The sequence below is a fragment of the Sebastes fasciatus genome, chromosome 5 (assembly GCF_043250625.1).
Source record: "Sebastes fasciatus isolate fSebFas1 chromosome 5, fSebFas1.pri, whole genome shotgun sequence".
In the NCBI taxonomy this organism is placed as follows: Eukaryota; Metazoa; Chordata; class Actinopteri; order Perciformes; family Sebastidae; genus Sebastes; species Sebastes fasciatus.
This window is the reverse complement of record NC_133799.1, coordinates 1081707-1098691: the sequence shown is the minus strand read 5'-3', so window position 1 is coordinate 1098691 and position 16985 is coordinate 1081707. Positions and strand designations below refer to the sequence as shown.

The 16985-nt window shown below is 37.1% G+C and overlaps 1 protein-coding gene across 5 annotated transcripts; it reads left to right on the top strand.

The window, feature by feature from the left end:
• Window positions 1-2822: 2822 nt before the first annotated feature.
• Window positions 2823-16914, top strand: ube3a (ubiquitin protein ligase E3A). Of its 5 annotated transcripts, XM_074636741.1 has the most exons (14): window positions 2884-2960; window positions 4593-4638; window positions 5089-5151; window positions 5244-6427; window positions 6509-6653; window positions 6840-7045; window positions 8195-8359; window positions 10396-10551; window positions 10648-10721; window positions 10816-10959; window positions 12641-15391; window positions 15599-15667; window positions 15874-16011; window positions 16079-16914. In XM_074636741.1, exons 3-11 carry the CDS (start codon window positions 5109-5111, stop codon window positions 12759-12761), a joined length of 2238 nt encoding a protein of 745 aa, XP_074492842.1. In that variant the 5' UTR covers window positions 2884-2960; window positions 4593-4638; window positions 5089-5108; the 3' UTR covers window positions 12762-15391; window positions 15599-15667; window positions 15874-16011; window positions 16079-16914. The 5 variants fall into 5 exon arrangements, with proteins under 5 accessions (XP_074492844.1, XP_074492843.1, XP_074492841.1 ...); XM_074636740.1 differs by lacking the exon at window positions 15874-16011 and having other exon boundaries at window positions 2831-2960; window positions 4895-5151; window positions 15622-15667; window positions 16147-16914; XM_074636739.1 differs by lacking the exons at window positions 15599-15667; window positions 15874-16011 and having other exon boundaries at window positions 2831-2960; window positions 4895-5151; window positions 16124-16914.
• Window positions 16915-16985: the final 71 nt, after the last annotated feature.

The following is a 16985-nucleotide window of genomic DNA, read 5'->3' as shown; positions in this document are numbered from 1 at the left end:
TGTGAACATTGGATAAAGGCAGGTTAAAAATTCTATGCTCCAAAAACATCGGAAAATTGTTAAAATTATTATTGTAAGTAAAAGGTACCAGATGCTGTTGTAAATAGGGAGGATGTTTGAGAGTAAATGCTGCCATATTATTATTGTTGTTGTTGTTGTTGTTGTTGTTATTATTGTTAACTGAAGTAAAAATGTACCAGATACTGTTATAAATAGGGAGGAATATTTGGGAGTAAACACTATTATATTATATTATATTATATTATAGTATATTATAGTATATAATATACTATAATATACTATAATATAATGTTATATTATATTATATTATATTATATTATATAATATTATATTATATTATATTATATAATATAATATAATATTATATTATATTATATTATACTATATTATATTATATTATATTATAGTATATTATATTATATTATATTATATTATACTATATTATATTATATTATAGTATATTATATTATATTATATTATATTATATTATAGTATATAATATTATATTATATTATATTATATTATATTATATTATATTATATTATAGTATATAATATTATATTATATTATATTATATTATATTATATTATAGTATATTATATAATATTATATTATATTATATTATATTATATTATATTATATTATATTATATTATAGTATATTATATTATATTATATTATATTATATTATATTATATAATATTATATTATATTATATTATATTATATTATAGTATATAATATAATATTATATTATATTATATTATATTATAGTATATAATATTATATAATATTATATTATATTATATTATATTATATTATATTATATTATATTATACTATATTATATTATATTATAGTATATTATATTATATTATATTATATTATATTATATTATATTATAGTATATAATATTATATTATATTATATTATATTATATAATATTATATTATATTATATTATATTATATGATATTATATTATATTATATTATATTATATTATATTATACTATATTATATTATATTATAGTATATTATATTATATTATATTATATTATATTATATTATATTATATTATAGTATATAATATTATATTATATTATATAATATTATATTATATTATATTATATTATATTATACTATATTATATTATATTATAGTATATAATATTATATTATATACTATAATATTATATAATATATTATATTATACTATATTATATTATAGTATATTATATTATATTATATTATATTATATTATATTATAGTATATAATATAATATTATATAATATTATATTATATTATATAATATTATATTATATTATATTATATTATATTATATTATATTATATTATATTATAGTATATTATATTATATTATATTATATTATATTATATTATAGTATATAATATAATATTATATTATATTATATTATATTATATAATATTATATTATATTATATTATATTATACTATATTATATTATATTATAGTATATAATATTATATTATATTATATTATATTATATAATATTATATTATATTATATTATACTATATTATATTATATTATAGTATATTATATTATATTATATTATATAATATAATATTATATTATATTATATTATATTATATTATATTATATAATATAATATTATATTATATAATATAATATAATATTATATTATAGTATATTATATTATATTATATTATATTATACTATATTATATTATATTATAGTATATTATATTATATTATATTATATAATATAATATTATATTATATTATATTATATTATATTATATTATATAATATAATATTATATTATATAATATTATATAATATTATATTATATTATATTATATTATATTATATTATATTATATTATATAATATTATATAATATTATATTATAGTATATAATATTATATTATATTATATTATATTATATTATATTATATAATATTATATAATATTATATTATAGTATATTATATTATATTATATTATATTATATTATATTATAGTGTGTTATTGTTTATGGGGAGTGTTCGGGGAGGGGGGGGTGATGGATGTGTGACAGCCTCGCGGTGCATGCTGGGATCCATGATGGCGCTGTTGTTTACAGGATGATGATGATAGCGGAGGATCTCTAACACACAAACACCTTCACACCTTTAACCGCTCCTCCCTCACCTTCACACCTCAGCCCTCAGCCCCGATCACACCCTCTCTGCCACAGGAAGGAGGTCTGACCCGGATCCACCAGGACCACAGAGGACTGAAGAGGTTCACACAGAACAGCAGAGCATTTCTGCACTGTCACTGACAGACAGGAGGACAGACAGCAGGACAGACAGGACAGACAGCAGGACAGACAGCAGGACAGACAGCAGGACAGACAGGACAGACAGCAGGACAGACAGCAGGACAGGACAGACAGGAGGACAGACAGCAGGACAGACAGGAGGACAGACAGCAGGACAGACAGCAGGACAGACAGCAGGACAGACAGCAGGACAGACAGGACAGACAGGACAGACAGGAGGACAGACAGCAGGACAGACAGGAGGACAGACAGCAGGACAGACAGCAGGACAGACAGCAGGACAGACAGCAGGACAGACAGGACAGACAGGACAGACAGGAGGACAGACAGCAGGACAGACAGGACAGACAGGACAGACAGCAGGACAGACAGCAGGACAGACAGGACAGACAGCAGGACAGACAGCAGGACAGGACAGACAGGAGGACAGACAGCAGGACAGACAGGAGGACAGACAGCAGGACAGACAGCAGGACAGACAGGACAGACAGGACAGACAGGAGGACAGACAGCAGGACAGACAGCAGGACAGACAGCAGGACAGGACAGACAGGAGGACAGGAGGACAGGAGGACAGACAGGAGGACAGGAGCCAGGTACCGGTACCACACATCACAGGTGAGACCATGAAGCTGATTTAACTCTGTTATCTGTTATAACTTCACTTTATCAGCTGCTTTATTCATTTAATAACCAGCTGGTTAGCTAACAGAACCAGAACCAGAACCAGAACCAGAGCTGTGTGACAGTCAGCTGTCAGGTTGTGTAATATCAGGTTGGTGATGAAATGAGGCTCATAATAATATTAATAATAGCTGATAGATGTAATTGAACAGGCTGAGTCATTCATAAATAACACATGTATGAATCAGTGTTGAGTGGTACGGAGGCCTGGAGGTGTCCTCTTTGTTTGAGTGGTACGGAGGCCTGGAGGTGTCCTCTTTGTTTGAGTGGTACGGAGACCTGGAGGTGTCCTCTTCATTTAAAGACACTATATGAAACGTTCATTAAAGGGACTGTTGGTAAGAATCAGAAATGTCTCGTTAACAGCTTCACCTGTGGCGTTCATATGAACTCAACTCGTGAACACGGTAAACCCCACCCCATTTGAAGGCACCATACGTTCCAGCTAGCTGGCTAACCGTAGTTTAGCTTAGCTTAGCTTAGCTTAGCTTAGCTTAGTTTAGGGTGTGTTCCAAACCGCGTACTTCTGTACTTACACTACTTTGAGTGCATAAGTGCGTTCACACTGGGAAGTACGGGAAAATGCAGTGCACTCAAAGTACCCGGATGTTGTACTCAAAACTATCAACTGTCGCCATCTTGGCTGCGTAGCGGAAGGGGCGGAGCCACGACCACGACCACGACCACTATTCAAACATCCGTAGATAACAGAATAAAACAATACGTAAACATACCGGTGCATTTTCAGCCAACGGGAGGACACATCGTAGGCGACGACGTTGGAAATGTAATTTCCACTCTGCTTTAATTTTTTTCTTCAACAAAGCAGGCAGATATTTTCGCGGGTAGTGGACTGTAGTGGACTGTAGTGGACTGTAGTGGACTGTAGTGGACTGTAGTGGACGGGTAAAACCTGAAGGAGGCAGCAGCAACACAAAGCCAGCTGCCGTAAAACCCCGAAGAAGAAGAAGATATTTCAGCGGGTAGCGAGCCGCGGTCAAATATTGCGATCGTCATTTCCGGTCAGTGCGCCGCAGAGTATTCCATTTGAGACAACCCTACCCCGTTGAAATACACGCACTACTCAAGTTAGTACAGAGTGCGCACAGTGCACTACATTGAAATGTACTTCAGGAAGTACGTGGATTGGAACACACTCTTAGGTTTCAGTTAGCTAGTTGGTCGCCCCCACCTTGTGTAGTAGAAGGTAGTTATACACCTTTGCTTTGTACCGTTACATCATTCGCGTCTCCACTTCCTCCCACTGTTCAAAAGTGAAGTCTAAATATCCAGATACAGGAGCCGCCATCTTTTGATCGAGTTTTTGATGTCATTTGGAGCCAGAGTCTGTGCAGTAGTGACCAGGGGGGGGGGGGGGTTAATGAGCTATACTGCAGCCAGCCACCAGGGGGCGATCCAGATGTTTTGGCTTCACTTTTGGGGAGCTGTCATTTCATCCATCTTTATATAAAGCTTATGGTTGACCCTAATAACCAGTCAGTTGGTTATTAAAGGCTGTGTGTTCACAGTAAAATCCTTGTTGGTAATGGTGACCTTTTCTTCCAGAGGACTGTCCGTTGGGTCTGCAGGAGGGTTCCTGAATCAGCCGAATGTAAGTCGCTCTCTTCGGACCTGCACTCAACTAGTTAAACCAGCAGCTGAACTAATAAACATGCAGTTAGTTAAACTAGTGTTTCTATCTGGAGAGTGATGATCTTTAGCTCTGTGTCTTCATGTCGTTTAAAACAAGAATACGTGTAAAAGTGCCTCTTCAACATTCAGCGGAGGATATGTTAATGCTCTTTGTTCTAACCTCAGATGATCAGTGACATCAGTGTGACTTCCTGTTTGAATATCTTACGCTGCAGGAACAGAGCGACTGCAAAGCATCTAATTGAGCGCTACTTTCGGCAGTTAACAGACGGCTGTGGAAATGGCGACTGCACGAATGAGTTTTGCGCATCGTGTAGTGACTTTCAACCTTTGGATAACAATTCAGCAGCCGCCAAAGCGCTCGAGCTGTTTAAGATTAACGCCAAACTCTGTCACCCCTCCAAGAAAGACTCTCATCTGGACAGTAAGATGAGCGAGACGGACCTCTGTCCCGCCAAGGAGGACTTCTCAGGTAACTCACTGTAACACCGACTCTCATGGACGCTGAAGCTTTGAATCAGTTCACTGGATTAATTAAAGTTTCTGTTTCCTGTTTTGGTCCAGATGTTCATTACCTCACAGAGAACACAGTATGTATGATCCTGAGTTCCTGCGAGGAGAAAGGAGACTACTCTGCTCTGATCCGCATCGTCGGCAGGATCTTCTCCAACGCCGAGGCCTTGATGAAGAGCTTCAGGAAGGATGAACCCGCCGCTACTGAGAACCTGGACTCTTCTGAACCAACAGATGTGGACGAGCAGACCTCAGAGATGGGTGCTTCCTCTGCTCTACCAGATGAGGGTGTTAATGATGTGTTCGACCCGTGTGAGGTTAGCGTGGACCTCGGCGCCGTGAGGAGGGTCTACGACAGACTTCTGAGCCTCGACCAGGTCGAGGCCGCTCTCGTGAACGCCCTCATTTACCTCACTCCAAACATGGAGCTCGACCTGGAATACCTTGACGTGTACGAAACAAACCCAGATTACCTGAACATCTTCATCATCGTGCTGGAGAACAGTAACCTCCACAGCCCCGAGTACCTGGAAGTGGCGTTGCCGCAGTTCTGCAAAGCGATGAGCAAACTGCCGGTGACGGCGCTCGCCAGGCTGTCAAAGCTCTGGTCCGTGTACGGTCTGTCACACATCCGCCGCATGATGGAGACCTTCCAGCAGCTCATCACCTTCACGGTCGTCAGCAACGAATACGACGGCGAGAATCTGGTGAACGATGACGAGACCGTGGTGGCTGCGACGCAGTGTTTAAAAGTTGCCTTCTACGCCAGTATCCTGGGCGGCGATGTGGACGTGGAGCACAACGAGGAGGACGAGGAAGACTCCGAATCCGATGAGCTCACCCTGCATGAGCTGCTGGGTGAGGAGCGGCTCTATAAGAAGGGTCCTCGGGTGGATCCTCTGGAGAAAGAACTGGGTGTCAGACTGATGGACAGCATCAGACCCCTCATCCCCTACGAGGACTTTGTTAACGAGTCACTCAACGAAGTGGTGGAGATGGACAAGGACTTCACCTTCTTCAAGGTCAACGCCGAAACCAAGTTCTCGTTCCAAAGCTGCCCCTTCATCCTGAACGTCATCACCAAGAACCAAGGGCTGTACTACGACAACAGGATCAGGATGTACAGCGAGCGGCGCCTCACGGCCCTCTACAGCATGGTGCAGGGCCAGGAGCCCAACCCCTACCTGAAGCTCAAAGTACGCCGAGACCACATCATCGACGACGCCCTCGTCAGAGTGAGTCACGGCGCCGCGTGTCACCGCTAAGCGTGATGGCGGCTGGAGGCTCAGTCCTGCTGTGTTTGTGTTGTGTTGCAGCTGGAGATGATCTCCATGGAGAACCCGTCCGACCTCAAGAAGCAGCTGTTTGTTGAGTTCGAGGGCGAGCAAGGTGTCGACGAGGGAGGCGTCTCTAAAGAGTTCTTCCAGTTGGTCCTGGAGGAGATTTTCAATCCCGACATTGGTGAGACATGAAATCACAATTTTAAACTTTTTACACGTGCTTCCCTGTTTCATATCATATTAACGGAGTAACTCAACATTTAAAGGATGGGTCCATCTGTGTTAGCTGAAAGCAGTGACGTAGGTTAGCCCAGTAAGCTAATCAATAAGGTTATAAGTAACGTTCTCTGTTTGACCTCCTGAACAGGAATGTTCAGCTACGACGACGACACAAAACTCTTTTGGTTTAATTCGTCCTCGCTGGAGAACGAGGCGCAGTACACTCTGGTCGGACTCGTCCTGGGGCTCGCCATTTACAACAACTGCATCCTGGACGTGCACTTCCCCATGGTCGTCTACAGGAAGCTCATGGGCAAGAAGGGGACCTACTTGGACCTGTCAGACTCACATCCAGTACAGTAACTTTCTCCAACGTTATCACACTGTGAAAGACATTACTTCGGTTCTGTATTTCAGGATTATGTTTTGGATAGGGCTGCTGGCTCTTAGTGGATTAGTCCACTAATTGGTTGTCTAGTTTAATCATGCCTTTTATTGTTTCCTTAATAAAATTATTACTGCAATCTAAACCATAACAAATAAATAATATGTACATATAATAACAGATAGTAACTGTAAATTGAAAAACTGGGGAGGAGAAAAAATGGTAGTAATAATAATAATAATATTAATTAATGCTAAAAATAGAAAAATAAAATAATTATAATAATAATAAATTTAAATAAAATAATACCAATTGATAAAATATATAAAAATAAAATGGAAAAATAAATTAATAAATAAAAAAAATTAAAATAAAATGGAAAAATAAATTAATGAATCAAATTTACAAATAGAATATAAAAATATAATAACTTTAAATTTAAATAAAATAATAATAATGATGATAATAATAATAATGACAATGATATGAATAATAATAACAATAATAGAAAAAAAGAATAGAAATAAGATAAAAAGTAAAATAAAAATTATAATAATTTAAAATTTAAATAGTGATAATGATAATAAATAAAATATATAAAAATAAAATGGAAAATTATTATTATTATTATTATTATTAATATTAATAATATTAATATTAATATTAATAATGGTAATAAAGAAATAATAAAACAAATAAATTCACCCCCCAGGTTCCCAACACCTCCTTATATCCCTGTGGTCCTGCCACCGCATTAATTCACCCGCACAGGATAGATAGAGAGTACTTACTGTGTGTTAAAGGTACGTTTATAAAAGAGTAATACGAATACAATGAAATAAAATACAAAAAAAAGCAAATTAAATAAAGGTTGCGACTAATCAGTCGTTGTGGTCGATTAGTCGACTAAGATTTCTTTTGTCGATTAGTCGTTTTTTATGCTTTTTTCATGCTGAATGATTATTTCTAAGAAACTTGTGAGCTCATCTGAATAATGTTTTACAGTAGGGTTAACTTTTTCACATGTAACAAACTGTAAAGGACTAGTTCAACATTTAGTGCTAACATTTCTTTAACAGCAGATGTTTCTTCTTCTTCTTCTTGTCTTCTTCTTGCAGGCTCTCTACCAGAGTCTGAAGGAGCTGCTGGACTACAGCGGCGACGTGGAGGAAGACATGATGCTCACCTTCCAGATATCACACACAGACCTGTTTGGAAACCCCATGTTACACGACTTAAAGGAGGAGGGAGACCAGATCCCCATTACCAAGGAGAACAGACAGGTGAACACGGGGCTCTGTGTAAAGGATCACTATGTTCATTTTACTCTGTGGTAGTGGAAGGACGGCGGTGTGACGTCTATAACAAGCCCTTTTTACATTTAATCAGTGGGGCTGACTAGTAGAGATTTAGATTTCAATAGTCAAAATGTTAAAATGTTACTTTAAGAGATCTGTAAAACAATTTTGACATGTTACAAATATATTTTCAGTCAAAACTGATTTACAGATATCTTTAATTTAATTATAGATATCTACAACTGAATTATCACACGTTGAAAAAGGATTGTGACCAGTAGAAATGTAATTTCCCATTTCAGGATTAAAATGCAAAAGGGAAAATCATGCATATATAAGTAAATAGATAAATAAATAAATACATTTTAAAATAAATGCAAAAATAAATAAAATATATGCACAAATAAATTAATAAATGGAAAAATAAATAAATAAAATATATATGCAAAAATGAATGAATAAATAAAAAAATGGATGTCAACAATTGTATTTCCAATATGTCCGACATATCAACAAACCATTCCAGATATTTACGTACGTCACTGAAGATATCGAAATTATATAGAAATTAAATTCTGACAAATTATAAAAGAAATTGTAGATATCTGAAATATCTAATTATCAGTATGAATATAATTTTCAGTAGTTATAATTGTATTTCAGATCTCTGTAATTACATCCTGACTCTTACTCATCATCATGGACGGGGGGGGCAGCAGCAAAACGGATTTCAGACACCTAAAAACATCAACATCAGTTTAAGTGTACGCTATATTTACAATATTCAATACACAATACAACAAACTGAAATTAATTAATGTTCATTTTGATTTTATTTTTAATAGTTTTTTTAACCAGCCAATATCGTTTTAGTTTAGTTTTTATTTAGTTTCAGTTTACTGAAAATATTTTTCACTAATTTTTTTGTTTTAGTTTACTATAATAACCCCATCTTAATTACATAACGCTGTTCCATGTGTTCTGTTAGTAGATAGATAGATAGATGGATGGATGGATGGATGGATGGATGGATGGATGGATGGATGGATGGATGGATGGATGGATGGATGGATGGATGGATGGATGGATGGATGGATAGATAGATAGATAGATAGATAGATGGATAGATGGATAGAGGGATAGATAGATAGATGGATGGATGGATGGATGGATGGATGGATGGATGGATGGATAGATAGATAGATAGATAGATAGATGGATGGATGGATGGATGGATGGATAGATAGATAGATAGATAGATAGATAGATAGATAGATAGATAGATAGATAGATAGATAGATAGATAGATAGATGGATAGATGGATAGATAGATAGATAGATAGATAGATAGACGGATAGATGGATAGATAGATGTACTTTATTGATCCCAACTAGGTTAATGATTGTGTTCCAGCAGCAGGTTATCCAGGTAATGCACAGTAACAGTAAATACAATGTACAGGTAGTAAATGTGCAAATGTAGATTTAAGAGGTTAATAGTTTATATAATAAAAGATTGATAATTGATGTATGTATTGATACAATAATGCCCTGCAAAATATTGCGTTGCTATGCTGTATAGATTTTTCCTCCACCTCTACACAATAACACAAACTAACTAACCAATCCACAATGTCCACAGCAGGACATTACTTTGCTCCAAACTCCATCTACTGTCGGTAACACACTGACTATGGAGAAGTAGCTTAAATAACCACACTGAGAAACACCTGAACTATCCCTTTAAGATGGTGTCAAAAAACAATATTATTAGAATCAATAACTGGCACATATTTATTGTTCCTCTTTTGACCTAAATGTACGTTTCACAAGCGCAGCAACAGGAAGTCGATGTATATGAAAGAGCTGAAAATGATGCAATTCAACTGCCAGATACATATATAAACATATATAAACATATATAAACATATATAAACATATATAAACATATACACTGTTTACTGCAGTTCTAAAAGGAAGTGAATGACGTGTGTTTTTGCTCTTTCTATGTATAATAACAGGAGTTTGTGGACACGTATGCTGAGTACGTCCTGAACAAGGGCGTGGAGAGACAATTCAAAGCCTTCAAGAAAGGTTTCCTGATGGTCACCAACGAGTCCCCGCTGAAATATCTGTTCAGACCCGAGGAAGTGGAGCTGCTTATCTGTGGGAGCAGGGTGAGGAAACAAAGCTGCTTTTAGATTTTTATGACTTTATTGTAGAGTAGCCGGCATTTTTATGACTTACAGAGAAATCTCTTTGGCGTTTCACAGAAGCTGGACTTTGAAGCGCTTGAAAAGACGACAGAATACGATGGAGGTTACAGCAAAGACAGTCAGATCATCAAGTAAGTCCCTTTAGTCCACAGACTGAACTCATCCCCAGCAGCAGGTCACATAAAAGATGAATGTTATTATTTGTCTTTTGTTTCCTGCACACAGAGACTTCTGGGAAACCATTCACTCGTTTGCAGAAGAGCAGAAGAGGTTGTTTCTTCAGTTCACCACCGGCACAGACAGAGCGCCGGTCGGAGGCCTCGCCAAGTTAAAGATGATCATCGCCAAGAATGGCTCCGACACAGACAGGTACACCACAGTCAAAGATGAACTGATTAGATTTTGGTGGTCAAAGGTCAAAGGTCAAGGTCACTGTGACCGCACAAACAGAGGTGGGTAGTATACTCCGTTACTCCGTTACATGCACTAAAGTCACTTTTTGGAGTAACTTGTACTTGTCAGAGTAGTTTTAACGCAGAATACTTTTTACTCTTACTTGAGTAGATTTTTAGAGAAAAATCATGACTTTTACTGCGTTAAATTTGGATGCATTCATCACGCTACTTTTATTTATTTATTTATTTATTTATATATATATTTATTTTTTTATTTTATTTTTTTATTATTTTTTTTTAATTATTTTTTTTTTTATTTTTTTATTTATTCAATGCATTCATGATCTGTTGAGAGTCAGGTGGTCTGCTGGCGCTCTGTTATCCTACCGCAGCAACGCGTCCACACGACTCCGTTCAGTACTGTGCTGCTGTTTTTTGTTTGAAATATATTTTATTTCTTATTATTATTTACTTTTACCTGAGTACTTTACGCATGAAAAATGAAAACACTTTGACAGCAATATCTCAGAGTATCAACGTCCCCCCTAAGGCCTTCAGCCCTGACCCCTCAGGGACTGATGTCAGCTGGTAGATGGTTGAGTCTGAGAGGCTGCGAGGGGCTTGAAATGGTATAAATATGAATGGGACGGCACTTTTCAGCTTCATATCACGTTACAGTTTTTATTTTATATTTTTTACTGCCTATTTGAACTTCTTCCAGGCTCTTGCCTCACGAGACTATAGAGGTAACTGTCAAAACATTTCTTGTTGTTGTCAAACTTCATTAAAGATATTATATGTAACTTTCAGAGAATCCCTGTTATTAATAACACCAGTGGCTGTAAATATGTGAAAACTAAACTAAAAGACATCTATTTGTAAAAAGGCTAAAAGCATGAAAAAACATTCAGAAATATGTGAAAAATATATGAAAATTATGAATACAATATATGAAAAATATCTGAAAATTATTAGTAAAATATATGAAAAATATATGAAAAATTTTAGTAAAATATTTGAAAAATATATGAAAATTATTAGTAAAATATCTGAAAAATATATAAAAAATATCTGAATATTATTAGTAAAATATGTCAAAAATATTGAGAAAATGTCTGAAAAATGTGTAAAATATCCAAAAAATGGCTGAAAAATATTAATAAAATATGAAAAAATCAACAAAATAACATATATTCTGAAATATGTGAAAAATATCTGAAAAATGTCGGGAAATTATTAGTGAAAAATATCTAAAAAAAAAAAAAAGACAGAAAATTATTAGTAGTATTAGGAAATATGTGAAAAAAATATGTGAAGATTGTCCAAAAAATATCCAAAAAATAACATAGAAATCAGACCACAGGCGGTTATAGGCAACCGAGAAAGTCTTGGGATGGGCAGTGATTCCCTGCAGAGAAGTGGCAGCTCTTCAGACGAAAAGGATAAATTCATTCCTTCGTAGACGCCCCACAGCTTTCCTTTGGTCTTCTTTAATTTGTGCTCTGTGAAATCGAACCGGACTAAACAGAAAACTAACCAAAAATATCAATTTCACTCTGATTGGGACTAGACAAACAGATTATAGCCGGAGAGAGCACCCACAGTTTCTCATTAGTCCCGTGTTTACGGCTCTTTCTTTCCATCCTCTGTTTCAGACTACCGACGTCTCACACCTGCTTCAACGCTCTGCTGCTCCCTGAATACTCCTCCAAGGACAAACTGAGGGAGAGACTCCTCAAGGCCATCACATACGCCAAAGGATTCGGGATGCTGTGACACACACAAAGTGTTGGGACTCGGCATTTTAACTATAAAAAAGGGAGTAATCACATGAACATGAACATGACACACAAAATGCTGCAATAACCCCGTGCCTAACCCCCCCCCCTCTCTCCACCAGTCACTCTCCACTGTGGGCCTTTCACTCTGAGGCCTCTCACAACAGGACAGGACAGTAGGTTTCCCAAAGACTTTAAAGGGACAGTTCAGGTGTTTCTCAGTGGAGGTGTCTGAGGTACTTTTCCATATAGTCAGTGTATTACCTACAGTAGATGTCCTGCTGTGGACGGGGGCAGCAGCTGAACACATTTGAGACTATATCAGTTTAAGTGAACGCTATATTTAGATTATGTTCACCTCTTTACCTCGCTGTCAGACAGCCCTTTCTGACGCTCTCTTCAAAGCCACCAGACTCCGTTCAGAAAACCAGTAATTTAACCTCACAGAACACAGGAGTTGCTGGTCTTACGCTGCATCAAAGGGTTAGTTTGGATTCACCAAAGTCCCACGATAACAGGGGAGGGAATCACCAGAGAAGCCACCATAAGATATTATCACGATACATAAGTCACGATACAATCTTATTGAGATTTTTAAACATTTTGCCATATGCGTAGTATTGCGATAACATAAATTGGGATTTATTACCTTTTTTCAACTGCAAATTATGCAGTTTGTCAACATCTGTTTTATCAAAAAAGATACTGTTTTCATTCACTGATCTGGAGGTCAGAGGTCAAGGGACCCCTTTGAAAATGGACATGACGGTTTTTCCTCTCCAGAATTTAGCGTAAGTTTGGAGCGTTATTTAACCTCCTTCATGACCAGCTAGTCTGACCTGGTTGGTACCGATGGATTCATCAGGTTCTCTAGTTTTATATAATACCAGGATCTTCTCTCTAGCTTTACTAATGTCTGAAAAAAAAAGACAATAAATGTCCGAAATAAATGTCCGAAAATAGTATGAAAAACGTCGAAAGATGTTCGAAAAAAGTCTGAAAAATTTAGCAAAAATAGTCTGAAAAATATCCGACAAATGACCGAAAAATGTAAAAAATACAAAAAGTCTGAAAAATGTCAAAAGAAAAGTAAAGAAAATATCCGAAAAATATATATGATACCAGTTTGACATGTTATGATTGGAGCATATTGTTTGGACATTTTTCAGACTTTTTTTGGACATTTGTTGGATTTTCTTTTTTTTTTTTTTCATACATTTTTCAGACCTTTTTTCCTGATATTTTTCTGACATTTTTTCAGACTTTTTAAAAACTGTTTTTGTTGACATTTTTAAGACATTTGTTCAACCTTTTATTTATTTTTTTACTTTTTTTGACATTTCTTTGACATTTTTTCGGACTTGCTAGATCTTTATGCTAAATGCAGTACCTGTGAGGGTTTCTGGATCAATATCTGTCATGTGTTGTGTTGTTAATTGATTTACAATAATAAATATATACATACATTTACATAAAGCAGCATATTAGTCCACTCCCATGTTGATAAGAGGATTAAATACTTGACAAATCTCCCTTTAAGGTACATTTAGAACAGATAAAAAATGTGTGATTAATCAGGATTAAATATTTGAATCGATTGACAGCCCTAATAATAACGATTGATACTTGACGTTAGTGTATCAATACAATATTGCCACGCAAAATATTACGATACTATGTACTACTAGTTTTTTTCCTCCACCCCTACACAATAACACAAACAAACTAACCGATGAAGGCAGCGGTAGACCAGCAGCTCTGTGTTCTGAGAGGTTAAATCACTGTGTTTGTGAATGGAGTCTGGTGGCTTTGAAGAGAGCGAAGATAACGGCTTCAGTTCCCCGTCAGAAAGGCCTGTCTGACGGCGAGGTAAAGGGCTGTCTGACAGTGAGGTAAAGGGCTGTCTGACAGTGAGGTAAAGGGCTGTCTGACAGTGAGGTAAAGGGCTGTCTGATGGTGAGGTAAAGGGCTGTCTGACAGTGAGGTAAAGGGCTGTCTGATGGTGAGGTAAAGGGCTGTCTGACAGTGAGGTAAAGGGCTGTCTGACGGCGAGGTAAAGGGCTGTCTGACAGTGAGGTAAAGGGCTGTCTGACGGTGAGGTAAAGGGCTGTCTGACAGTGAGGTAAAGGGCTGTCTGATGGTGAGGTAAAGGGCTGTCTGACAGTGAGGTAAAGGGCTGTCTGACGGCGAGGTAAAGGGCTGTCTGACAGTGAGGTAAAGGGCTGTCTGACAGTGAGGTAAAGGGCTGTCTGACAGTGAGGTAAAGGGCTGTCTGACGGTGAGGTAAAGGGCTGTCTGACAGTGAGGTAAAGGGCTGTCTGACGGCGAGGTAAAGGGCTGTCTGATGGTGAGGTAAAGGGCTGTCTGACAGTGAGGTAAAGGGCTGTCTGACAGTGAGGTAAAGGGCTGTCTGACAGTGAGGTAAAGGGCTGTCTGATGGCGAGGTAAAGGGCTGTCTGACAGTGAGGTAAAGGGCTGTCTGACGGCGAGGTAAAGGGCTGTCTGATGGTGAGGTAAAGGGCTGTCTGACAGTGAGTTAAAGGGCTGTCTGACAGCGAGGTAAAGGGCTGTCTGACAGTGAGGTAAAGGGCTGTCTGACAGTGAGGTAAAGGGCTGTCTGACAGCGAGGTAAAGGGCTGTCTGATGGTGAGGTAAAGGGCTGTCTGATGGTGAGGTAAAGGGCTGTCTGATGGTGAGGTAAAGGGCTGTCTGATGGTGAGGTAAAGGGCTGTCTGACAGTGAGGTAAAGGGCTGTCTGATGGTGAGGTAAAGGGCTGTCTGACAGTGAGGTAAAGGGCTGTCTGATGGTGAGGTAAAGGGCTGTCTGATGGTGAGGTAAAGGGCTGTCTGACAGTGAGGTAAAGGCCTGTCTGACAGCGAGGTAAAGGGCTGTCTGACAGCGAGGTAAAGGGCTGTCTGATGGTGAGGTAAAGGGCTGTCTGACAGTGAGGTAAAGGCTGTCTGACAGCGAGGTAAAGGGCTGTCTGACAGCGAGGTAAAGGGCTGTCTGATGGTGAGGTAAAGGGCTGTCTGACAGTGAGGTAAAGGGCTGTCTGACAGTGAGGTAAAGGGCTGTCTGACAGTGAGGTAAAGGGCTGTCTGATGGTGAGGTAAAGGGCTGTCTGACAGTGAGGTAAAGGGCTGTCTGACAGCGAGGTAAAGGGCTGTCTGACAGCGAGGTAAAGGGCTGTCTGATGGTGAGGTAAAGGGCTGTCTGACAGTGAGGTAAAGGGCTGTCTGACAGTGAGGTAAAGGCTGTCTGACAGCGAGGTAAAGGGCTGTCTGACAGTGAGGTAAAGGCTGTCTGACAGCGAGGTAAAGGGCTGTCTGACAGCGAGGTAAAGGCTGTCTGACAGCAAGGTAAAGGGCTGTCTGACAGTGAGGTAAAGGGCTGTCTGACAGCGAGGTAAAGAGGTGAAAATATTCTAAATATAAGAGTACATTTGGAGAAGGACCTCATACAACCCCAGTGAGAAACAGCTGAACTATCCCTTTAAGACGGCACTTGAATAACGTATTTTTTCTTTTGTTTCTGGCAAACGTGAGTATTTGATTTGTGAAACTGTGAAAGTGCACTTAAACACAGGATTTTAGTGAATGCCAGCACATATTTAGTCTATTTATTGACTTAGTTTAGTTCAGTTCTTCATGGTGTAGCAGTATTCAGTCCTCTCTTCCCTCTCCTGGGAGTGAACTGGGCTTAACGGTGCTCCTCGAGGCCTTTTCTATATTACTGCTAACACAAACAGCCTCATATTTAAACTGTTTCCTGTCGGAGCGAGCTCACCACTAACCTGGAGGTTATTTTGAAGTATTTCTGTGTATTACATATGAAATGAATACTGTGTGTTGTGAAACGGTGAACAACCCCACCACATCGTGTGGTTTTTTTTCGAGAGCTCGCAGGGTTTCAGGATGACTGGTCCGTTCGAGACTTTCACTTCCTGTTTCCTGTTTCCCTTCGGTTTGTGTTTTCTGATTGCACATTTGTTAGTGCAGTTGCCAAACGTGCAATGCCTACACACGGAAAAGAGTCACATGAAATGTTTTATTTGGCCAAATATCTCAGGTACATAAAGAATGTGCAGATAATGTGAAACTCTAATGTAAAGCAACTATTATGCAAAGTAAATAAAGATGAACAAAATCTATACACTTTGTCATTAATATTATGCATTGAAGGAATTCCTACTAACAACAGATGACAAAACCTTCTTGACTG